The sequence below is a fragment of the Teleopsis dalmanni genome, chromosome 1 (assembly GCF_002237135.1).
Source record: "Teleopsis dalmanni isolate 2A chromosome 1, ASM223713v2, whole genome shotgun sequence".
In the NCBI taxonomy this organism is placed as follows: Eukaryota; Metazoa; Arthropoda; class Insecta; order Diptera; family Diopsidae; genus Teleopsis; species Teleopsis dalmanni.
The window spans coordinates 195,919,573-195,946,770 of NC_051846.1; the positions used below are offsets into that span (position 1 = coordinate 195,919,573).

At 27.3% G+C, this 27,198-nt stretch overlaps 1 protein-coding gene across 1 annotated transcript; it reads left to right on the forward strand.

Moving 5' to 3' along the window:
* The first annotated feature begins 1,878 nt into the window (after positions 1-1,878).
* LOC119667007 lies at positions 1,879-27,198 on the forward strand. Its single transcript, XM_038076286.1, has 2 exons — positions 1,879-2,397; positions 27,046-27,198. Exons 1-2 carry the CDS (start codon positions 2,230-2,232, stop codon positions 27,196-27,198), a joined length of 321 nt encoding a protein of 106 aa, XP_037932214.1. The 5' UTR covers positions 1,879-2,229.

A 27,198-nucleotide genomic window follows, 5' to 3' on the forward strand; every position in this document is an offset into this window, starting at 1 on the left:
AAGAAAAACAACAGAAATGTTATGTCAAAAATATTAAAGTATGTGTGTTTATTTATTTATTTTATTTCATTTATTTATATTGATATTTTTATTTTATTTATTTTATTTATTTTATTTATTTTATTTATTTTATTTATTCGATTTACTTTACTTCATTTATTTATTTTATTTATCTTACATCTTTTATTTTTTATTTATTTTGTGTAATTACTTTATATATTTTATTTATTTATTCATTTTATTTTAAGCCTGCCATGCCTTAACAGTTTAACATAACAATTTTAAAATTATAGGAAATTTCGCTTTATAGTTGATACTTTAGTTATTTCTGTTACAACAATTAAACAACGCCACAGAGTATGCAACATAATTTTCCGTTTATAAGTCAACTTAATATTTCCCTAGTACAGTGCATGAACAACCAGCATAAGAGATGACTAAACAATGCATATGAAAAGAGTGTATTTCTTAGTGTAAATTATGCGCTCTTAATTTCCCTCACACATGTACTTGTGCTGGGTTTTTTTCTGGCTTAAACAACAGGTAATATAACATTTTATAGCGAAGCACTAACTGCTCTCGCTCTCTACTCTTTCAAGCCACATTGCTTACTTGGCATTGTTTGTATACAACGCACATGCTTGGCTTGTATATAAATTTTTTTGTTGCTTTTGGGAGATTCTTACCTGTGCACGCTTCAGTTTAGTTGTGAATTCGCTCTTAACAATTGAAGACGTTTTGGCGCAAGAAATCATCCATACAAAAATTATTCCTTACTTTTGTTGGTGTGAAAATAGAAAAATAAAACAAAAACAAAAATTGTGCATATAAAAAGTGATAAAACAATTAACAGTAAAATCAAGAAGAAGAAGTTTAATTGTCTAGCATTTTTAGCAACATTGCAATTGCATTGAGTTAAACTCCAGCAACAATTAGTATTGACGCGTTTTTGTTGCTAAAGATCAAAAGTGCTTACGAAGTGATTTGAATGTCTCTCAACAAAAAGTGGTGACGTCAAATTTTGAAGAAAAAAATCAAAGCGCGACATTTAGTTGACGGCTTAGTAAGCTTAGTAAGCGACTAAAGTATAACTGTTTTTTTTTTGTTATAAAAATTATTAATTGAACAGTAAATTGTGAACTTGGCTTTTTGTGTGAAGACAAAAGCAAAAGCAAAAATAAAAACACAAAAACAAAATATGTAATTTAATATAAATTAAAATAAAATAAAAATTCAAAATAGAAGCTTTTAGCATAGCGAAGCTAAAATTTTAACTAAAGAAACTACAATCTAAGCATTTTATGTGAGAAAATACTAAAGTAGTGACATATAGATACGTGTGTATGTATGTGTAAAGATAGACCTGCGATCATAACACCGAAAGAAGAAAATAAATTAAAATTCATATATTAATTTTAATGGTTAATAATTTTAATAGGAACAATAAAATATATTGTTGAAACCACTTATCCTATAAATTATAAAATAGTTCTTGAGTATATATATAACAAAAATTAATAATAAAATTAGTGACAAAATATAGCACTATTCCATACATAAACTTTGAATGTTTAATAAATAAATAAAAATAAAAAAACCACATATCACATAAATGGGTACATAAAAAAAATTTTTATAATAAAATTAGTGACAAAATATAGCACTATTGCATACATAAATAAAAAAAAAATTAAAGTCATATATAAAAGTTTTATTTTAAACTAAAACTGAGCAAATATACTATATATACCATAATAAAAAAAACTTATGACGTCTTCGATTAATTTTAACCCTTTCTCAAGAACAGGTGTATTGTCTTAAGTAAACTAAATGCTAAAAAAAAAATTGATTGCCAAAAAGCATTTAAAACAACTGTCGTAAATTTATATCTTTGTTTGCAAAAATTTCCAGTACAAAAATAAAAAAAATTTTTGAAACACTTGTTTCACAAATGTTAACCCTTATCAATCGCGCAGAACATTAAAGAGGGTGTCTTCTTCTGCATTTTTTTTGTGTTACTTCTGCTTTTTTTTTTGTATTTGAAAACGCGCTAATACAATGCACCAGGCACGCCATGTGTCCACTGAAGCATTTAATGAGCAAATAATAATACCGCTTTATTGTGCTAGAAAATAAATTCTACACATTAAAAATAAAAATAATATAAAAAATAAAATAAATAAAAAAAAATTAAAAAGTTCTCGATTTGTTTGTTAATAATTCTCACAAATGGATACGGTGGCTATTAAGACGGCGCCACCACATGCGCCATTATCCAGTACACAACATCAACAACAACAGCAACAGCAGCAGCAACAGCAACATAAATCTCTAAAAAATGCTGCTGCAGAGCACTATCCAAAGACAAGTATTGGCGCTTTTTTCCAAACTTGCAAGGTAAGCCATTAAAAAAGACTGTTAAATTATTGAAGTATACAGAAAGTTGATTTATACAATTTTTAAATAATGATAAATATTACTATCAATATAATATATTACTATAAATAATAAAAATATATAATATAATATAAATATATGATATAAATACACAGATATATTTATGAAAGAAGCAACTATAAAAGTATGTGGCGGTTAGCAACTCATAGAATTGAGTTGTTACTTACTCTAGAATTCTAGAATGGTAGCAAAATTCTCTACCTCAGGTATCTAGCTTTATGGGGTTCTTAGTTACAATATTAGTAAGTTTTCGTCCTCATTACCCCGCCACGATTTTAGTTGGTAATGGGGTAGTTTGCTGTTTAATATTTTATTAAAAAATGTTTAAGAGTTCAACTTTATTAGCCCAATATAGAATTAGATAAAGGCTTTATTAGCCCTTAGCGTTGTTTTAGGGGTGAAAAGACCCCTAAAACGTTAAGCTGATAAGAAGTGAAGAAAAAAACATAAACATAATAATGCCAAGTTGCAGTAACAGACGATAACTCTGTAGTAAACACGGAAAATCACTGCATAGTATACCAGTAACGACTATAGCATACGGCAAAGTATTCAACGCCGCTGTCTAGCCGTAAAGAGAGGAATATATATTCTTCAGTTCAGTTGACTTTATGGCCTTCACTAACCTTCACTAACCTCTACATATGACTTAAATATATATTGATTATAAACGGCACAAGAATTTCAATTTTTCTTACGCATTAAATATGTATGACCAGTAGATTTTGCAAGAATTCAAAAAAGAAAGAATATTTTGAAGCTATTAACTTCTATACGGATTGTTCAAAATATAATCAAACAATTTTGTGTAAATTTATATTTTAGATTTTCTGTTTTTTGCTCTGTCTTCCAAGTCGAAGTCCTATGCGGGAAACAGTCGAATCACAGTAAAAAATGTCGTTACGTCTATAACTGCACTAATATGCTCGGATAGGTAGACATGCAGTCAGTCAGTGCTCATTTAAACCTTAGCGAATCACTAGCATTGCCAATAAGCGAGTATGTGATCATTTTAGTAGCATACTTTCAGGTCTAGATTTTTGAAGTGTTATCGAAGAATGATTTGAAGACTTTAAATTGGAATTAAATTTTATCTTCTTTAGAGTTAAGTTAATGCCATAATTTATTTATGGTCTTTTAATTGGTATATAAATATTTGTATAATTTATGTATGTGCTTCTATACAATTTATATTTAATATACAAATTTTTTTCCTCTCAAAGTTTGCATGCATCTCTCATAATTCCTATCTGTGTCGATCGATTTACTGATATATTGGTCGATTGATTTAAGTATTTCTTAAACACTTACTTTAATTAGATTTGTTTACTAATTCAACCATATTTAAAACTAATAAAATATAATGTAGTCACTTTTATATAAAAATTAATTTACGGTTTTTGTTGTTAAACATAAAAAGTCTTTAATAGTTAATTTATTTCTTCATTTGAGTAGAGTAACTCGTTTTAAGTTGCCGTTAGGAAGAAAATATTATTTGCATTTTTATATACAACTAAAGTTGATGTTTTATGTTCTTTTTGATGTCTTGTAGTATAAAGATTCCGTAATTCCATAACAATATTAGTATGAAGATTATTTAGATAAAACCTACTTTTTCTTTTTACAGGCATTAGGTGCGAAATGATTACAGCGCTCAAAAAAAATATATTTACACATATAAAAAAACTACAAAATATAATTAAAATAAAATAATATAAAAATGTAATAAAATAAAATAATAACTACTTAGGATGTTATTTTTATGGTAGCAAAAACTCGATTTTTTAACTCTTAGTTCTTGTTAGTACTCGAAAGTAAAATAAATGTGAAGTTGTTGATATAACACACTACTCACTGTACTTACCGAACTCATAGCACTCTTTAACAGATCGGATATAATACTCCATAATACCTACTTCTGATGTAATGCTTTAAAGTAGTTCCAGAAAGGACTTTCCGTTCGGACATGAGCGAACGGAATTATTTTTAGTGGGTTAAAGTCCCGCACTGCCTTGGGCTTTTGTTGCTTTTGAGTGCTCGTTAAAAAAAATAATATAAAGCTCTATAATGCCCACATCTGTTAGAGGATATGATAGACTATTATACCTCATACTCAAATATTCGTAAAAAAATTATGGATTATTAACATATCTCACCATTAAAATCAAATGTGTACAAGGAATTGGGAGGCTTTTGATTGACCGTAACTAGACATCCCATGAGAATTATAAATTCAAAATATCCCCATATACAATCTATGTTAAAAACGTATAATTCTCACATGGTTTCTACTTGAAAACGTATAAAGACGCTTTACGAGTGTTTATGTGGTATAAATATATTAATACAAAATTTAAACTTATTCCTACTTTTTATAAATTTAAATTAATTAAATCATTAACTTATAATAATATTATTATTATAGTATAAACATTCTATAGAACTGAACATAGTTATAAATTGAAAGTATGTAACGTAAAAATGAGTGCTATGTAAGGATATAAAATATAAAAATTAATGTATAAGTCTGTTCTGGATCCTTACATATGTTATAGAAGACGTTCGTTAACACATATATTTTAATGTTTATCGTATTTTTATTTATGTTTAGATATATGTAATCTTGTACCTGAGAGTGTATTTTTTTAAACAATTTTTTATAACGTTTTTCTTTTGTGGAGAAGTTTGTAACAGTAGTGAGCTACAACAACAAAAATTATTTTTATATTATTTTAATTATTTGAATTTTTGGCTGTTTCGAGTATTACCAAATACTCAACATAGGTGGTGTTGGAATTATTTCTTATATATAATCATTTGTAAACAATTTTTTTACACTGTAAGTACTAGGAATCGAACTCGTGTCCTGCCAAATTTGAAGCTCAGAATCAGTGCTTCTTAATCAATTGATCCAAAGCCGTATTTAACTTTTATGTTCGCACATTTTTCTGGAATTTTGCTAATTTGCTGTGAAAGTCTTATTAAAAAATTCAGTTGATTTGTTTTTATTAGAATGAAATCATAAACCAGCTGTAGAATAATTTATTTAACTAATTATATTTTTATTTTTAATTGTTAAATTTCAATATTATTCTTTGGTAGATATATTATTTTTTGCATAAGTTTTTCTGTTGTCATATAAAACTTCTTAAAAATTCCCTAAAAAAATTTTGTCAAAAGAGTGATTAAAAATTACTCTTCCCCACCACAAATGAAAACATTTGTTATGCTTAATAATTACTCAAAGTAACATTTAACTTAAATACTAATTCATTCGAAATAATTGCTCTCCTATCAAATTGACATCAAAAACACAATATATATACTATATAGCTACCTACCTTTTGCAGTAGCTTTAGTTTTACATGGGTCACAAATCATACGGACTCAGACGACATAAGTGACTTGACAATATTTAAATATGAAAATGTGAATAAAGTTAATAGATAGCAAATATAATTTCTTCATTTTTGTGGGGTCGTCACAAGAACCAAGAACCACGAATGCAGAAAAAGTGAAAAATATTAAATCGCGTTTTAATTTCGAGCATTTCACCAAGTCAACGAAGCAAACAGCCCAACAGTCCAACAAAAATAATAATTCAGAGCTACGTGTACGTGTTTGTATGAATGTAAGTAAATATGGGTAAACAACACCAATAGACGTGTAAGCAACAACCCATAAACAATCGTAAAACAACAAGTAAACAACAAATAAACAACATTTGTTGCAAGTGGCAACACACAAAAATTAAAATTCTGTACTTGTTGACAACACAAAAAAAAAAAAAATATTGACAAAATTAAGAATTTAAGAAAAATCACTTTAGGTAGAAATCATAAAATTATTGTCAATAAAAAAAAATATTGTCTTATAAAAATTCATAAGAAATGAGCATAAATACTTAATGTTGTTTAATTATGTGAAGCACGTGAGTTTATTTATGTCGGCAATTTGTTGTGCCTTCACGCTTTATTGCAACTTCAATTGACCAATAATTTTATTTAAATTTTGCTTTATTTTTGCGTTATTTTTGCTGCCACTTCACAGCATTGACGTGCTATTTAAAGCAATAAAATTACTTCACTACTTCTTCACTTTACTACTTCATCATTTGGCTACTTCACTGCGGCTAACACTTGGACTTGGACCTACGCCGACCGTTTTAGATAAGTTACCGTTTCATATGCTGTGCTTGTGCCAACCTTTGGACATTTCTTCAGCTCGCAGAACACACATTTTATGCTCTACGATGGCGTGGAAATTTCTAAGAATTTTCTAGTTTTTTTTCTCTTTTTATATTTCAACGCATCTTTTTTGCACTTTTACGCAAACTTCACACTTTGAATTGTAAATGCGAAATGTGGGGAGCGCCAGTTTAAAGTGCTAAGTCTACTACTATTAAGGGCTATAAGCTTAGCCACTTGGCTCAATTGTCTAACTTATTAAATTAATTTTTTTCTTATTTAGAAAAGTCTTTATTAAGCACGGCTGTAGAATTTTACGAATTTTAATTGTTACCTTTTTTTTTCGATTTTATTTTTATAATTACTTTTTTTTATTAAATAATAAAACTATGTGCGCCATTTTAAGGTTAATGACTTAATTAACCTTATTTCTACTTAAATATTTTTATCTATCACAATCTGTACTTTAAAGTTACACTTGGAATCTGTCTTGAATGCTTGAAAAGATTTATTGGATGATTTAAAGGGTGTTGCTTTGAAAATGTTTTCATTTAGTCATAGCAATAAATTTGCGAGTCTATGAAGAGATTATATTTATTAAATGAAGTATTTTAGTGTTAATTAAGTTAATTTAATTAAATTTGAAAAACATAGAAATGAAGGAAAATGAACCAAAAGTGAAAATCGTGCCTTTTAAATATTATTTAAAACTTAATTTAAAAATATTTAATAAAGACCTCTGAAGCGGATTTATCTTTTTATGAGGGCTAATCTAGAAAACAAAACCTCAGAGAATTTCGAAAAGCATATATTGCATGTACCAAGTAACATCACACATCTTTTTCTATCAATCACAAAATTTTATATAAGAAATAATAAACAAGACTAGCCCGAAAGTTCTGTTTTAGTTTCCTTGTGTATAAAAACATTTCTCCAAATGCCTTACACTCAATAAATTGTTATATTGAACATACTACTCTGAGTCCAATTTATTTAAAATAATGCAATATTGAACCAACTTTATCGAAAATATCAACCGATATTAGTTCTCTTATCCACGATATCTGCAATTTCCTTTAGTTTAAATTAATAGTTTTGAAGGTGATAATTAAACCTACGATATCCTGTCAGACTTTATCTCTAATAATGCTTCAGTTGCTTTACAATCCCTAAATCCATTTAGGTTAAAAGCCAGTACAAGTTCCGGATTTGCGGTTTCATTTTGTTATGTATAAAATTTAAGTAATTTTAGAGTAAACATCCAGTTTCGAAGCTGATTATTGAACCTATAGTGACCGTTGAATTCTGGTAATAAGTTATTCAGATGATTTTATAGTTATATCAACCGTCAGTCAGTGGGTGGATCAATCACAACCTTCGATCGAACAACATGTTCGATAATGTATAATAAGTCATGTATTTATAAAATGTTAAGAGCAAAGGATTGAGAAGGAAGGATCGCTTCTGATAGATTGTTAGACGCATACACCGACTCTTTTTTCAGTAAGGGAACCGTTCGTATATCATATCATAGTTTGTGTTGTGTACTTTATATATATCATCCTGTGATTAGTTAAATTGAACAAAATTTACTTGACTTGCTTAACAAAGAACGGAAGAATAATAAAATTTTTATTTTTATTTTCTCATATTAGGTTATTCATGACTAATTAAATTTAATAACATCCTTTGGTTTAGGCTTAGCTACAGAATATATTAAAATCTTCCTCGAATTTCTTTACATAATTCTAAATGCCATCATAAGTCTTCCATACGAGCATTTGTAGATATTCTAACATTTCTCAGATTAAAATGAATAAATATGTATACATTTTAGAAGTTAGAAAAAATATCTCACGCTAACTAGCAAACTAGCAATTATAATAGATATCATATCCTGTTTTTATTTGAAATCAGAATTCTACTTGATTGTTTGTGAGTTAAAAAATTTTTGTGTCCCTCAAAAAACAACAATAACTACACAAGCGTGACGTAATAATACCTTACCTGTCCTTAAAAAATTCAAACAAATTTTTTTTGTATCTGGGTAAGGTTCAATAGTTTCGGAATTTTTTTTCTTTTTTTTGTTTTTGTTAAAAGGAAACCACAAAAATTAATGCCTAAACTGGGAAAAGAATTGTTGTTAAAACGTTTTTAGGAGAAAAAGTTTAAAAGAAAAATTAAACAAAAAAAATAAGTTTGAAAAAATAAAGTGTACAGATGTTCATTGATTGGTACTGAGAGATACGCATATTGGATTTGGACAGATAGAAAAAAATGTATTGCTTTATGGACAAAATGATTCTTCACATTTGATAGATTAGTCAGTTCAAAAAGATACTCATGATTATAAGTTATTTGAATTTAAATATATTTCCTAGCATAAATAGTTCCTAATTTTTATCAAATAAGAAACATTCTTTTATTATTTTATATTTATTTGCCAACATATGGATGCATATACCAATAAAATGCATTATAATCCATCAACTGTAAAATTACGCAGAAATAATTTAAAAACCTCTAAAGCTATCATTATATTAAATTTAAAATCAAAACTGTGTAGGCAAATATAAGTCTCTTTTATTCATCCCTAACTACAAACCCGATGAGAATTATAAATTCAAAATTTCCGTATTACTCGTACAACATTTACGAGTTAGCATACTCACATGATCTATCCTTGCGAGCTTTAATGTGAAATTAAACCTTCCGATTATTAGTATTCTCCAACGTTAGAAGCATTTTATTCTTTTATAAATATTCTACATTAATATTAATAGTTTTTCTTGATTCCGGTACAAGAAAAACTATTTAGAAAATCAGAATTCAAAGCAGCACCTCAAATCTGAAATAAAATAGCATATTAACCTGATAGAGAGTATTAGGTTGCAAACCAATTCCACAACAAACTTTTAGGTTGTAGTGTAAGTTCTCCGCAATATAATAATATTGGTAATTAAAGAGGTTGTGAGTTGATGCCCCTCAACCTTCTTTACATTATAATAATATTAATTTATTGATCTGATACGAGTAGAGAGTGCTAGTTCAAAAACCTGTTCTCTAAATAAGAAACAATAGATCTATAATAGTTAACTATTAACGTGATAGAGAGTACTAGGGAGAAAACCCATTCTAAAAATAAGAAACAAAAGATCTACAACAGTAATCTATTAACGTGATAGATAGTGCTAGGTCAAAAACCTGTTATATAAATAAGAAACAATAGATCTATAACAGTAAACTATTAATGTGATAGAGAGTGCTAGGACAAAAACCTGTTATATAAATAAGGAACAATAGATCTACAACAGTGATCTATTAACGTGATAGAGAGTGCTAGGACAAAAACCTGTTATATATATAAGGAACAATTGATCTACAACAGTGATCTATTAACGTGATAGAGAGTGCTAGTTCAAAAACCTGTTATATAAATAAGAAACAATAGATCTATAATAGTAATTTATTAACGTGATAGAGAGTGCTAGGTCAAAAATCTGTTATGTAAATAAGGAATAATAGATCTATAATAGTAATATCTAAATGTGATAGAGAGTGTTAGATCGAAAATGCATTCTATAAACAGAAAACTATAGATCTGTGGTTGGTATTGCGAACTCAGACCAAATTAATGATAATAATAATCTAGATTGGGAGTTGCCACTTCCGCTTATCTCTATTTTATAATAATAATAATCTATAATAGTGATAGAGAGTGATAGTTAGAAAAGTCATTTTATAAATGGGGCACATAAGTGATTACTGTAAAATTACAGATTACAGTATGAATTTCCTCGTACTTAATCAATTATTATTATCAAAAGGTAGGGATGGGTAAAGAAATTAAAATATCTATAAAACCATGAAAAGTTAATGTATTGTCGTACAATGTACAAACTAATGATATATGTGTTAGCTATTATGACAGTCGACTACTGTATTATTTAACTATTCATCTATTGAAGCGATAGAAATAGTTTTTAATTACAGTTCTTATGTATATGTTAAGTGGACTGGTAGCAATATGCCCATTCAATATATTGGCTCATTTCTGCTAACCCATTCAATAAATATGGTATATATTATTTACAATTTACAATAATTTACAATTTTCTATAATTGAAAGATAGTTGAAAAATAAATAGTTTGAAAGATATAATTGAGATATAAGAAAATCCATATACACAGTTATATGCTAGTCTTCGAAACCGTTTAGATGTAGCCGCCGAGTCACCTAACAGGGTGATAGTTCCAAATGCTCAATTCAAATCGATTTCAATTTTTAAGCATTTGAACTTAAATTGTAAATATTACAGTATTATTTCAATTTAAACATTTCATCGTATGAAGTTAATAACTTACTTCAATTAACTTTTTGCAGTAGCAGTAGTAAGTAGTAGCCAGACTTTGGTAAAGCCCTTAAGCTGCTGTAAGTTTTATAGGAAAAAAAACATAAACGAACATCCGGGATTGCAAAATTTTTCACATAAAATAGGCGTATAGCGGAAAATTATCTCACTTACCACTGAATTAAGTTAAATTATGCAATTAAGCGCATTTACCATAAATTCGCCTATGAATTCATGAAGTACAAATGTTGACAAGCAAAAGTAAAACACCGGCAACAAAATTTGTTGCAAGTCACTAAAATTGTTGCTAAGCTTTGAGCAATAGCACACCGCAGTGGGAATATGTGGTGATTTAATAATTTAATTATTTATTACTCAAAGTGTCTTTATTTTGCAATAATTACAACAATTTTATTTAGTTATAGTATTTATTTTTTAATTTTTTTTTGTTAATTTCTGCTGAGCTGTGTTTAACCAACTTGTTGACAGTTACAAACAACAGTTAAGAGAAATGTTAACTATGACGTCCACAAATAATCAGTTGTCGCAATTGTCAGTTTAAAATAAACGGATATATTGTCTAGAGTTTGCTATAAAGTAAAAGAAAGTGAAAAAAGTAAATAAAACGTAGTTAAATGATGTAAAGAAAATAGAAAATTTAGTTTGAATAAATAAAAAAATAACTTTTAGTAAGTAAAAAAAATTTACTTAAAGCAAATAATAAAATTTAACTAATTTTTCAATTGTTGCTGGCACAATTGTTAGCACAAGAGAATTTATTATTACATAGTAAAGCTAGCAAGTCTGAATGAGTTTTATGTAGTCTATTTTATGTAGTCTTCCTCTTAGACTTTTGCGAAAGCAGACTCATTGCGGCAATACCGAGGTAGTGCGGCTACACCGTCTTGGTGCCCCTAAGAGACGCATAAAGTCACTCATGTGCAACTACAAAATTCAACAAAAATCTATTGGAGCGTATTGGTGTGATAATTTCTGTGGAACCATAGCTTTCTGTCTATCCAACTGTCTATAAAACTCGCTGTCTTTCTGTTTGTGTTTATGTTTTTTTATTTTTTTTATTTTTTTTTAAACATATTTTTTTACGAGACCACTTTTCTCAGGGGTGTAACAATAGTAACTAGATTAGATATGTAACAGTGCCGAAATTGTGTTAACAAATTTTCAACCAGACTTGGTAACAAGAAACTCGTTAAATCTGTAAAATTTTACACTTCTAAAGTTAATAAAAAAAAATAAAATAAAAAAGAATTAATAATTAGAATAGTTTTAATGGCTGAGAAAATAAGATACATACATTTCATTTAAGCACTTAAGATTAATGAAGTAGAAGAAAATTTGTAAACCAAATACAAAAAAGAAAAATGTGGAAAATTGTAAGAAAATAATGAATCATACTAGAAACAATGAAAAATAAATTAAATATACAGAAATACAATAAGATTCCAATATGATTAACTTCATATATACTTAATATATTATATATATGCAATTATATTAATATGTTGTTACACAGATTTCTTTTCTCTCATGCTTTAGGCAACACAAAATCATTATATCCTTAATTGATATATAAATAATTAATACTGAATTTATAATTCATAATACATTTTCCCAAGTTAAAACCTTGTAGAATAATCGTAGTATATTGAAAGTGGAAGTGCCCTACCTTAGAGCTCCTCGCGCAAACTTCAAAGAATTTGTTTCAAGCACTAAAATGTTGAGAAAGTTGAAAAATGTTGCTGAAGCAGTGCTTACGGCAACTTTAAACATTTAATTAAATTATGAAGTAATTAAGGCTTTAGAGGTTAAAGTATTAATAATATTATGAACTGTTACATTTAAAAAAATAATTTATAATAAATAAATAACAGTTAAAAGTTCGATTAATTTAAATAATATAAAAAATGCTTTTTGTTGTTGTAGTGCACTACTCTTCGAAACCTGTCTTTTAAATAAATACGTTAATAAAAAATGATTCAAAAAATAACAGAATATAAATTTGAAGGCTATTTTAAAAAGTAGTTAATGAAAAGATAATTTTAAATATTATGAAATACTTAAAAAAAATTTTTTTTTTTAAAAATTATTCAAAAACTAAAGAAAAAAGAATCTATTTACTGCAGTAATTAAGGCAGAGTTTGAAAAACTTAATATATAAATACAAAAGCTATTTAAAACCTCTTTTTTTAAAGAGGTTTTTGGAACAGTGGTGAACTACAACAACAAAAATTCATTTTATATTATTTTAATTAATTGTTTTTTTGGCTGAACATACAGCCGTTTCGAGTATTGCCAAATACCCATCATCAGTGGTCTTTGAAATAATTCTTGTATTTAATTATTCTGAAATCATTTTTTGCGACTGAAAGTACCAGGGATTGAACTGGTGCCCTGTCAAATTTGAAGTTCAGAGTCAGTGCTCCTTAACCAACTGACACAAAGCCGTACTTGACTTTTATGTTCGCACATTTTTTGGAGTTTTTTTGTTAATTTGCTGTGAAAGTTTTATTAACAAATTCTCTTGTTGTATTTATATTAGAACGAAATCAATATCCAGCTTTAGAATAATTGAATTAATTAATTATGTTTTTATTTTAATTATTAATTATTAAATTTAATTATTAAATACTATTCTGTTTGTAGAGGCATTATTTGTTGCATGATTTATATATTCCTTCTTATGTGTAAAACCTAATCTAGAAACGAAGTACTGAGAAAGTCATGCTAATGTTACTCCACAAGTCGCATGGGCGAGACCAATATTTTGTGTATATCTAATCTTTTTTGATATATAACATAGCAATATTATTTAAAAAAACATATTTTAACGTATAAAACAGCTTTATTGTAAATATATATTATAAATTATATACATAATTAAATTAAGAGGTATTATTAATTTATAATTTTTTATAAATATAATTTAAAAGTTTTCTTTCTCTTATAATAATTTAGTCTACTTATAATATGCCTATCATTCTAATACTATTTAAATTAATTATTAATATATTTTTATGAACATTTTTTTGATTATAAATAATCACCTGCTTCAACATATAAATTTTTAATTTTGAAACCTTTTTAACCTGTTGTAGTAAGTTAAAAATTATTTAAATTACTCCAAAAATATTCAAAATTTCAGGAACTTATATATTTTTTAAATTCATTAATATTTATAGAAATTAAAAAAAAAAAAATAATAATCTGTATAAATTTGTAATATGTATTTTATAATTTTTTTTATGTTTACATTAAAAATAGATTTTCGACAAATCTTTTGTATTTTTGTTCAAAAACATTACAAAAATCTTTCTTAATCTTCCAATTTTTTTTTTTGTTCAAATCTACAACAAATTATGTTAATTCCATACAACAACAAAAGAGATAAGAAAATCTGTCATTTGCATATCGGTAAAATATAAGTCACACAACAGTTAAGGTTTATTAACTTGGCTCAAATGAAATTTTCTTTTTAGTATGCAATTTGTTTGATCGAAGCTGTTTTTTTTGTGGATAGTTTTTCTATTGATTTTGGCCTCATCTTTTAGCGTCCAATTTAGTTGAAAAGCCGCACTGGCAATGCGGTCTCACATACCAGGTGTACAGCGGTTCACAGTGGCGTATGGCTTATGGCTTACGGTTGACGGCTTACGGCTTGCAACTTGCGACTTGCGGCTTTTGGAGACGTTTAGCATTTAAGGGAAATTATATTTTGAATTTAATTTTTTTTTTGTGTCGATATAAATTATTTTTTCATTGATTACACAAATGTGAAAAACTTTCACAAAAAAGTTTGAAATTTATTTGGTTTTAAAATTATTTTTGTTTCATCAGTCCAGTGTTGGTAATTTGGAGGGAGTCGATTTTTGGCTTGAGCAGGTTTTTTAAGCTTTTGTTTATTGACTTGATAATTTTTTATTTAAATTTATAGAAATCTATTTTTAAAACTAATATTTAATTAAGTAAAATGCTAGAAAGTAATTGATTTATTGGTGCATTTAATTTTTAAATAAATATGAATTACTTAAGTTTGCTTCTTACGTAGTAAATGGAGTGCAGATAATTGAAATTATTAATTATTAAAAATTATTTTGTTTAATTATTTTGAGGTGGCTAATTTTAACTTTAATAATTAATAAGTAATTAAGTTAAATCTAATAATATTTAATATAAGATTGATAGCTATTATTTATAATTAACAATATCACAATATCAAATCATAGAATAATAATTATAATAAATAAAAAAAAAGTTAGCAAAATCTAATCAAATAAAGTAGATAATATATTTTATATATTATTTACAAAAATTCGATATATTTTAAGTTCCTTTAAACCAGGGTTGTCAAGACTAGATAAGTTTCCGGGCCAATATAAATTACTGTGCAGATTGCATAGCCGCAGAAACAAATACATAAGTCCTTGATTTTTTTTGGAGAAAAATAAAAAAACGGTGGACTGATAAATTTAGTTTTATTAATTTATTCATTTGAATTCAGTTTTTTGAGATACCATAAGAATAAAGTAGTGTAATTCACCGAAATATGTCAAGGGAAAATTTGGGAAATTGTTGTAGATTAGAATCATGTCGCGGGCCGCACATATATTAGCCGCGGGCCACATCTGGCCTGTGGGCCGTGTTTAGGTAGCTATGCTTTAGACTATGTCAAATTGACTAAATTAATGAAATATTTGCAAATGGCATTGCATAGGTGTCCAAAATACATGATCCATATTTAGTCACAGAAGAATAAAGCAACTGATTGAGGTTGTTCTGTTCTCGCTACCTAACACAATTGTTGAGTTAGATTAGATTTAGTGTTAGGTGCGTTAGGTTAAAGTTAGTATTATACAAAAATAAGTATAAATACAATAAACAAATAAGCCAATCGGGTAAAGATTCATTTAAATGTCTACAGTCGAAGTTGTGGTTCAGGTTTGGCATTTGATCATTATGGGTCTCCCCAATGTTTGGATTGAAGAAATTCCATTAAGGTCAGAAAAAAAAAACAAACACAAAAATGTCGAACCAAATATGAAGGGCCAAATAAAGAAGAATAAAGTTACTCATTGGACCTGACGTTATGTCCAATTCATGTTTCAAAAGTTTTCAGTGGTATTAAGATGAGGTCATTTCTCTTCAGCCAATCTTTTTCCCTTCCTCTTCTTATCCTCTTCAGTCACCAAATATCTTTGACATGATCTAACCACAATCATATAAGAACAGACTAATTGATTGGTTTCGATTATTTTTCGCTCTCTAACACCTACAACTGCTGTACTATTACCAGACTGTTTTCTTGAATTCCTACAGTGTCTACTTGCTGTATGAGAGTCTGCCTGCCAGATAGAGACTGTCTTTCAAAGATACTGTCCAAATTGTGGGCTAGAGTTGTTAATCCATTAGGGACTTATTTAGGTTCTTACACTTTTAAAAATGTCTTTTCGACATGCTTAACATGTACATTAAAGATATTAGTAGATTTAAAAGAGGATGGTGGTTTTGTGACCCCAAATAGAAATTTTCGTATACAAAAAAGACGGTGTAAAAATAATTTACCAACAAAACATCTAAACTAAAGTCACTGAAAATAAGAAAAGAAATTATAAAAATTAATTTAAGAAAAAAATTGAAATTCACAGTAACAGTTCAATAAGCAGCAAATAATCACGTTACAAAATCGTCTCGTGTATAATTTTTAATGAAAAAAAAAGAAAAAAAATTAAAAAGTCATTGCTGTAATCCCCCAAACGTATTGCTACTGTTTATTTAATTGAAATTATTAATTTGTTAGTTCATTTGTAGAGAAAAAATTAAATGTCATTTAATATTAAAAACACACAAATTTAGTTCCACTAAAAAAAGTCTCAACTTCCGGCTTTATCTGTCGTATAAACTCTGGTTAAAGGGAATAGTTAGTTACCTTAACGAATCTCAGATACATGTATCTCTGTTACTTATATCTTTCTTTATGTGCGTGTAATTTTGAATTAATTATTTATTTAATTAATCTTTATTGATGTTAATTCGACATGTGCCGACAATGCGTTTTTCCTTTAATATTATTTTTGTGCATGGAGGCAAGTACATTAATAGTTCCTTTCTTTGAGGAAAGATAGTCACTTCCATGTCTAGAACGGAAGTCAAGGATTTTATCGACATTTCTATTTTTGATTTTTATTTATAGTTTTTCTTATATATTTTTGTTTTTTTTTGAGTTTTTATCTATTGAGTTTTTTTTTGTTAGAGACTGAAACGTGCATTAAATACTTAAAATAAAATCGAAAATAAATTTTTCATAAATCACATTTCCATTTTAGACATTTAACACGTGGTTAGTCACGCTTCGAGGCGCATAAAGCCGCATGTGGGCTTCTGTTTACCTTTTGGAATTGATGCTATTTGGCTTAAAAAACAAATATACAGAAACTTAAACATAGTTATGCAAACATATTATATTTTATAATATATAAGCCGCCTTTGCTAATGAGCAATATTTTGCATAAATTATAAAAAAATATTTGTTTTGAAAAAATTGATTTAAATTAAATCAAACATTTAATAAATAAAATTCATTATTTTTTAAGTATTTATTAGTTATTTTAATTAATTGAATTGAATTTAATTTTAACGTCAATATGAGGGAAGTGACTATCTTCTTCTTCTTCTTCATTCCATTGTGTTCCCAGGGGAACGTTGGGCCATGTGGTTACAGTTGTACCTAACGAAGAAATGTTGTTTAAACATGAGTTTCGCACCTCCAAAACCGTTGTGCGTACGGGTACGGGTACGGGTAGTGGTACGGGTACCACTTGGAGACTATAATTCGATCGGGTTTAGATTCATATTTTATTTTAAGAAAATAGTTAAAGAAGGGAGCAAAGCCCTGACGATGGGTTACAAGCGCAATGTCAGTCCTGTAAGCTATGCACGTAGTGATAGGTCAGTTTTAAATAGGCCGCTCCCAACCTGGAGAACAGACGTTTTTTACATTCGCTCATTATGAGTATCGACGCTACGCTGTGGATTGCGCTTAGCTTCATGACTTCTCATTCGACCTTACCGGCAAGGGAGGCTTTACCAGTACATCACCACGTCAAGGTGGCAGTCCCGAGGAAGTATTTTACTTAATAGAAACTATTGTATTTGTTGCATTTGTAGTTTCAAAAAATTATTTACGAATAATTAAATATAAGAAATAATATCAATATCACTGATGATGGGTATTTGGCAATACTCGAAACAGCTGTATGTTTAGTCAAATATACAATTAATTAAAATAATATAAAATGAATTTTTGTTGTTGTAGTTCACTACTGTACGAAAAATCTCTTTAATTATAATAATATTAATATATTTCTTAACAGAATTTTTAATTTTGAAATCATTATGAGTCAACATACATGCACTTCTTCTGTCCTCCTTACTACTTGAATTAATTGTACCTTGGCTTTTCACTAAATATTTAAAGAAAATTAATAATAAATTTAGAAAATCAGTAATAGATTTAATTGTCATTTTCTGAGCCCACATTTACTTAATTAAAATACAAGACAAATAGGTGTTCAACAAATAAAAAACTAAAATAATGTATTGGTCATTTACCTTCCGGTGGCGTAGCATTTTCCTTTTAAGTGTTTTATGTGTGTACGGAAAACTGTTTATAAACAATGTTTATAGACATTTGAGGAACCTTTTTTTAACTTTATATTTTAAGTTAACATTTCTATTTGTTTTTCGAGTTTTGTATGGGCGGAAGTGCGTGCATCACTAAAATGAGACAACCCACGTTTATTTTTTATTATATTATTTTTATTTTTTTTTTGTTGTACTCAACGTCACTTAATACAGCTAAAATGCATATTATTAGTAAAAAATCGTTCTGTTTTGTCATGATATCATTTGCCGGTTTTCTAAATAAATTGTTTATGTGGACGTTAAAATGCATTTTTTACAGCAGCTCAATAAAGTTATATTAGCTTTTCATATATAAAAAAAAATCATTTGGAACAGAAAAGGAAAAAAATTGATTGGATTAAAAGCATAAATTAGAGCTACTGTGAGGGCAGTTTATGTGGGTGTGGTGTTGGGTAGTGTGGCGTGGTAGTCTTATATATAACACATATGTATATAGCTTCACACACAGCTTCATTTTGTATTATACTTTCATAGCACTCCATTAGCAATTCTTTATTATGATTTTCTGTCTCTTTTAATGTTAGTTATTTAATTTATGGCAATTTGTTTTTGTTTTTGTTGAAAATTTTAAAATTCATTGAACAAATGCAGGTTACTGTGCCATTTACTGTGTACATTTGGAATGATAAATTTGCTCGTACTTCGTATGTTATTACTGTTGGTAAAAGTTACTATAATTTAGCTCAATTACTTGTGCGAGATCTAGTTTCTTATGACAGTAGAATGATCAGCTGCCTAGACTTTGTGAAAACATTAAGTTTTATATTCATTGCTGCTTCAGTACAATTATTTTTTGCTTGCTTACATCACGAATTCTTTTGCTAAAGGTAGTAATAATAATTATTAAACTGGTAATTGGCAATACTATCATCAATAATGTAAATAAAACTATGAATTATGTGGTTAGTAAAAGATTATTTGAAGTTGAGTTAAGAGATCTTATCTATACGTTTCGGCAGAGCATAGTATACTCCTATGCAACTTGGAATCACTTCATTAATAGTGTTACGATGAGAAGGTAGTAATAATAATTATTAACCAAACAATTGGTAATACCATCATCAATAATCAAAATAAGACTATGATTTATATAGTCAGTAAATTTTTATTTAAAGTTAAGTTACGAGATCTTATTTATAACAGGAATATGATGTATCAGGAATCATTTGATTAATATTTATGATGAGATGGAATAGTAAATTCCATTGATGGAGAGCCAAGGGGGATTATGGATCATCACTTCATTCTTCTGCATATGCATGTGAAGGAATATTTCATTATAAAAAGTGGGCTTGTTGATAGTTTTCCCTACCATTTCTGTGTTAGATCTATAATAAAGGTATGGACAATTGTATTCGCGGTTAGTCGTGTTTGAAATCAGATTACTCTCAATTTGTTGACTTTTTATAGTTCTGTTTAATATCTATTTCATTTTGTTTTAATAGTAGAGAATCATTGAAATGTTTAATGCAATAAATTAAATAATGATTGTGGTAAAGCATTAACAGCTCGAATATTTTTCTCATCCAAAAAACTTTATGCAATAAACTCTAGAACGGAACTTGCTCCAGAAAAATATAACTCATTTTTAAGGCTAATTATTTAAATTCATTAAAGCACTTTTTGAAGTTTTTATAATCGTGGGTATTTTTGGACCATCTATAACGATCTTCATGAACTATGCTGTTATTCACATGTTTAAAGTCAACCACATTTTATTTTCTTAATTGGTTGATTTGGCTAAAATAATATTTTTGTACATTGATTCAAACGAATACTAATAGTCGGTTAATGAAAAAAATTATTAAAAAAAAAAATTGACAACTAAAAATAGTTAATAATTTTTGGAATTGTAATTTAAAGTATTGTATATACAACCGTAAAGGTATTTTCAAAACACATTTGATTTATTTAAAAATATTAACAGAGTTAATATATAATTTACTATAATTACTATTTACTAGTAATAATAAAATATTTATTATTTTAATACAAATTAATTTATTGAGTTTTTTTTTGATATTTATTGTAATAAAACACAATTTTATTAAACCGGGCTTAAAATTTATTATTTAAGACTCAGGTTCAATTTCAAGACTAAGTTTTTATAAGAATTTTTAGGGTTGATTTTTTTTCATCGAATGTGAAGTGTTTTATGACGCAAAGAAAACAGTTGAAAAACGGTACTGAAGAAACAAAAACAAAAATTTTATTAATTTTTTAAAATTTAGTTCACCATTCAACGCTGTTTCGAGTTCAGTAATAAAAAAATTTTCTGTTTTATTTATGGTATATATTTTTTTGGAACAATAGGACTCTTCTGGCCGTAGTACCGGCTGCTGGGAGATTTTACGTTAAAGTTTTAATAATAATAAATATATATTTTTTGTACAAATACTTCAGACTACTTCGTAGACCATCTTCAATATATTTTATTTTATTATTAAAATATATAAAAAAAACATATATATGTGCATATAGTATAATAAAATATAAAATCATTTAACTCATTATATTGCCACTCTGTATCAATTTTAGTCACAAAAACCAACTGACACCAAAAATGGGTTGACGCAAAAAAGGTGTTAACAAAATGTTTTAATTAAAAAAAAAATTGAAAAAAAAATATTGTATATATTAATTTACACTAATTTTAAATCAATTAATAATAAAATGAATCACACTTAATAATAACGTTATTACAAAAAAAAATTGAATTTAGTTTTGGTCTCTCGATTCCAGTAATTTTGCCATATTTGCAATGTTGTCTTTTGAGTAAAAAACACAGCCATTGAACAAATATTTGTTAAAAAACATATTAGCCATCAACAATTAACACTGTAGTGTATAATCGCATTTTCTATTATTGGTTTTTTGAATGAATTTAATTATTATAAAATATACAATGAAGTCCAAATAACTGTTAGGAAGATTAATAGAAGAAGAAGAAAAATGTGTACGTACCATAATATAGCTATGCCAAGGCTTCTTAAAGTCATTACTTTTATGTTTTAGAAAAAAAAAGACAATGGATAAATTAGTTTCGTTTGTATCTCCTTTCAACTGAATAATAGCTACAATGTTCACTCGCTATTTGCATAGGTAATATTATACGTAATTGCAGAGATACATTTACTTACGGTGTGTGTACATAAAATATAATACATGTAATACATATAGATGATATATAACTGCATGTGTATCACGTACTAGATATTAGTACTCCCGCGTTGCAAGTGAAAGGTTTTTCACAGCAATTTTAAAATTAAATCGGAATGAGAAATAGAGTTGAAATAAGACAATTATAATAAATAAATAAATAAAAAATTAAGAAACTAATATTATCAAAAAAGCAAAACAAATATGAAAAACAAATAAATGGATTGAAGAAAAAAAAAAATAAAAAATATATTAAAAATTATAAAAAGAAAATAAATAAAATTAAAATTAATTTGATAAAAAAAAATTAATGTCAAATTTAATACAATAAAAATATATATAAAAATAATATAATAAATATATTATTATAAACATATAATATTTTATAAATACTATATATAATATACATAATAAATAGTTATAAATAATAATATTAATAAATAGTATTATTAACAAATAATCTTTTAACAATAATAAAAGAATGCATGTATTGTTAATGTGATTAAATAATGGTCAGCAAAAAAATTCTATTAAATAAAAATAATAAAAAATTGTTGTTGTTGCTATTTTACTATAATAAAAACCTCTGTATTGAAAACAATAGTTTAAACATATTGTGAATACAGTTTCACTCTGTCAAAACGGACGTTAAAAATTAATGTAACTATATAAGAAAATATAACAAAAATATAGATATATATACGTGTATATTAATAATATTACAATAATACAACTGTAATAATGCTATTATAACCTATAATACCTATCAGTAAAATTTCCGTCTTTCTATTTTGAACCGCAGCTATTAGAGTGATCGCTAACAGAACCTTCAAACTGGAAAGGTTTTTGTGGTGAATAGTTTTGTTCTTTTCTGAATTCAGATAATGATTATGGCATATGTGGAGTTTAATATGTTTGCTCTACCATCTTTGAGCGACCTATTTGAACTACATGTATAGGTAGTCCATGTGTGACAAAGGAAGATACCCACATCTAATTATGTTATGAGGAACTAATAACGTTAAAGCTAACTTCCCTGTGATTGAGGGGCTGTTTTCAACACAAATGATATAGTGGGGAAATTGTGTCGTTCAGTGTATAATGATCAGTGTCTAATGATTTAATGATATAATGCAAATTTTTATACCATTTCCAGCCAATTCTTCAGCCCAACAGTTGCCAAGAATGGTTTTTATGTTATGTTTTGATTGAAGAAAAATAAATCTGCTTACTTTAGGTCAATGCTTAAACCATTTTCATTAATAAATACGGCAAGCCTTCTCAGACTTGTACGATAATAGCTATGAACTTACTAGCAACCTGAATAGTCACATTACATATCTTAAACATTATATTATAAAACTATTTAAATAATATACATATATAATAAATTACAGTATGAATAAATAATATTAGAAAAATTTAAATAAAGTAATTAAATACTAGCTTTTGTTTAAAATGTTAATAGTTTTTAGTTACATTAACTATAATGTGGTCACATATAAAACGTTATGCATTTGATTTTATATAAAAGAAATTATTTAATTACAAACTTGTAAAAAGTTTCATATTAAATGTCTAGGGAATTGCAGTGTTTTTGTAAAAAAACGTTGAACTGCTTTTGTAAATAGCATCAAAAAAAAAAAAAAAGAAAATTAAATAAATAAATTAATAATAAATAGAAAGAAAAGATTAAAAAAAATAAATAAATAAAGGATAAAAAATAATATATAACAGATTGTAATACCAACCGCTTGTAGGCGTTCATTTGCTTTACCACTGACTTCGGCTTAAATTAATTAATTTATTTAAAAAAAAATATTACTTTAATTTTATAAAATTTGTATATAAAACAAAAATTTATATAATATTATTTTATGCAAAATAAAAATAATTATTTAAATTTTAACATTAAAGCTCGTTGTTGCAAATAACAATAAATGTCAAAAAATAACAAAAACTTCTGCCACAACTCAAAAGACTTAAGCAACAAACTTGTTAGCAGTTTCTGCATAAATTATTTCTCGAGTCGAAATGCACACATGGGAGAGACTTTTAATAAATTCCAATAAATACATATTAAAAATATATTTTTCTAATTAAATTTGATGAGTAATATTGTTATTTTTGCATTCTTGGAATATTTTTGTAATAAGAATAAATTTTAGTTTTTATTGTTTAATTTTAATTAAATCATTTTGTTGAGTTTTAAGTAGCAAAATTGCTGCTTGCAGTTTTTAACTATTTTTGCTATCATTTTTTAAATTTTTCTAGTCGAAAATAAAGCCGAACAGTTCAATTATTTTATGTATACAACACTATTTTTTTTTTATTTTGTGATCAAAATCTTAAACTAGTTTCTGTCGTTGGACTGAATACATAAATGTTGATTTTGCTCTGATTTTTCGCTAACCAAATTGCATTGCAGATTAAGTTGTTTTTGGTTTTATTGAATTAAAAAAAAATATTTGGTGGTTTATATATCTCAAAATAAAATGTAAGGGTTTTAAGTTTTAGAAACAAACTCAAAGGAAATTAAACAACTTTTGCAAGTAATATATATGTTTTAGTTGAAACAGCTATAAAAAAAATAATTAAAAAAATAATAAAATTTAATAAAAATCAACTTTAAACAATAATAAGTTGATATTTTAATAAAAAAAAAAAATTTTTGAGACTATATAGCCTGCAATCTATTGAGGTTTATTTGTATCCTTTTTAACTCAGTTTGGATATTGCGTTAATCTTAAAGATCAAGTTTGTCTCTATCTTTAAAAAACCAGGAAGATGGTTTTATAAAACACATATAGCAGTCTATAATTTGTATCTTACGTTATAGTCGACCTGCTAGCCTATTATGTGAATTTTTTTGAAGTTAGAATATTAATCCATAATATATGGATTATGTGGATATGTGCCCATTATGTGTATATATTTAAAGTTAGAATAATTATATTAATAAGTACTTGGAATAGTTGTGTATTGATATTAGCTTATCTTGTGGCAATAATTCCAGACATCAACTTTGGCCTACTGGTCTATTTTGTTAACCCTTCTTAAATCAGAATGTTAATGTTGTTAAATGCATATCAAACATATATGTTTATATGCTCATTTCCTAATTAGCTGAGGTAACTATTGTAATGCTAGAGAACCATTTCCTTCGGTTGATGCATTGTAATGTTCTTTCTCAGATAATATTGTTAAATTTTTTTAAATAATTTGTCGCAGCCGTATTTTTCTTAGCTTACCACGAGTACTTCTCTTGGAATTCTTTATTCCTTTATTCCGATTAAGCACTTTATTGCGCTATTTTGTTTGATCTAACGCTTAATATAGGTTCTAAACCTATATTCGCTGAAGGTTCTAGGTGTTTTCAAATCTTGAGAGTTTCTACATATACAGTAACACAATGGACCAATAGGCCTAAGTGGATCTACTAGGAAACGCCGGTATATCCTAACCTGACCTAACGCTAATTGTATACATGGATAGACAGTTGGAACAATTGCAGCGTTTCCTCGGAAAACCCATAAACAAAGCAGTACATTAATATATATATTAAGATATGTAAGATATATAGAACAAAAATAGTTTTTAATTAGAAAAGTTTTTTATAAGAACGACAACAAACTCTAAGGTTTTTAACTTTGCGATATTTATATATGTATTTCTAAAACTAAAAAATCTTTATAAAAATATTAAATGTTGACCCCCATTCTTTTCAAAAAAAAAGGTGCCGAAAAAAATTAATTTTCGAGAGGAAAATTATAAATCTTAAAATTTGTGCTAATGAAGGTTAATTTTTTTTCCACTAAAATTCATTAAAAAATGGCAAAAACAATTATAGTTTCATTTTGCTTTGTCTAAGGTACATTATGAGTAATAAAAAATAGTAAAATGGTATGATAAAGTAGCATATAAGAAAATAAAAAACAGAAATTTATGAAGCTTTGAATATAATTTGAATAAAAAAGTGTTAAAAAATCTCAACTGGTAAAATGTAAGCAACCCAAACAAAGTTGAACTCTGCACCTAAGAGAGTGTGTTAAAAAAATGATCAAAAAATCGTAAAACATCGTACGCAGTTGCGCTTATTTTTCTGTTTGAAAAATCTCAAAAATATTTTAAAAATAACTTAAGGTTAATCAGCTAAAAAACAGAACAGAAATCAAACAAAAAGTCAAAAATCAAAGCCACAAAATGGTGGCAAAAAGTCGCGGGTCTCCATCGTCTTAGAAGCGACACCAGCTTCGCAGCGACTGGTGGCGGGGGATGTAGGAGAAGCAACGAAACTTAGTTTTGGCGCAAAATGCTACAGATTGACTGGCTACAACCTACAATCAAGGCAAATAACGAGTAACGAGTAAAAGACAAAACTTATCAGTCAAATATGAAAAATTTAAAAATAGAAAGGAAAACATGAGTCTAACTGCTTGTTTGAATTTCTTGTGTGGCAAGCAGCGACAACTAAAGTAAATAAAAAAGTAAATACATTACAAAAGAAAAAAAAAACTTAAAAGTATCTTTTTTTCTGTCAATCACAGTCAACACGATTAACACAGCCAGATAAGCACTAAATACAAGCAAACAAGATACACGCCACAACAACTACACACACCACAACAGCACAGTTCATTGCTGTTATTTGCATTTTCGAATGTTGCTATAAAAGCTTCAAACCAATTCAGCAACATTTAGCAACAAAACCACAAAACTGTACCTATTCCGATACCCCAAGTAGCCAGCCAACTGCACAAGTGCCTAAGCAAAGTTGCTTGACTTATCCGCAAGACAAACAACAATGCTGCAGCAGCTTAAAGTATGTATACCTACAATGTGCCCAGTCACAAAGTTTCTTTTTTCAAAGCAAGGCAAGAAACCAGTTTTTTATATTTCATTTCCCCACAAAAACTTTACACGCACACAAGTAAACTGAGTCGGTCGTTATACTGTGTTTTGTTGGGTTGTGCTGTATTGGGTTGTGTTGTGTGTGGGTAAGTTTTCTAGCACTTAGTTTTCTTGAGGTTCTCCGCTTTAAGTCTGTATAACAAATATGGCCGCTACCATATAAAAAATAATAATTTTTTTTTTTTGTATGAAATAAAACTCGTTTGAGTGACTTGATTTTAATGCTGCTTTCGTTTTGCTTTTTGTCTTTATTCTTGCAGGTCTTGTGGCACTTAGACGCTTTTAGACGTTCGTTTCGTGCGCTAAACCAACATGTTTGCAGTGGACAAGACTGTATATTCTGCGCTTTAAAGGTAAGTTTTTTCACTTTTTGGAGTTTTGTTAATAAAGTTATGTTGTTGGTTAATTGTTAG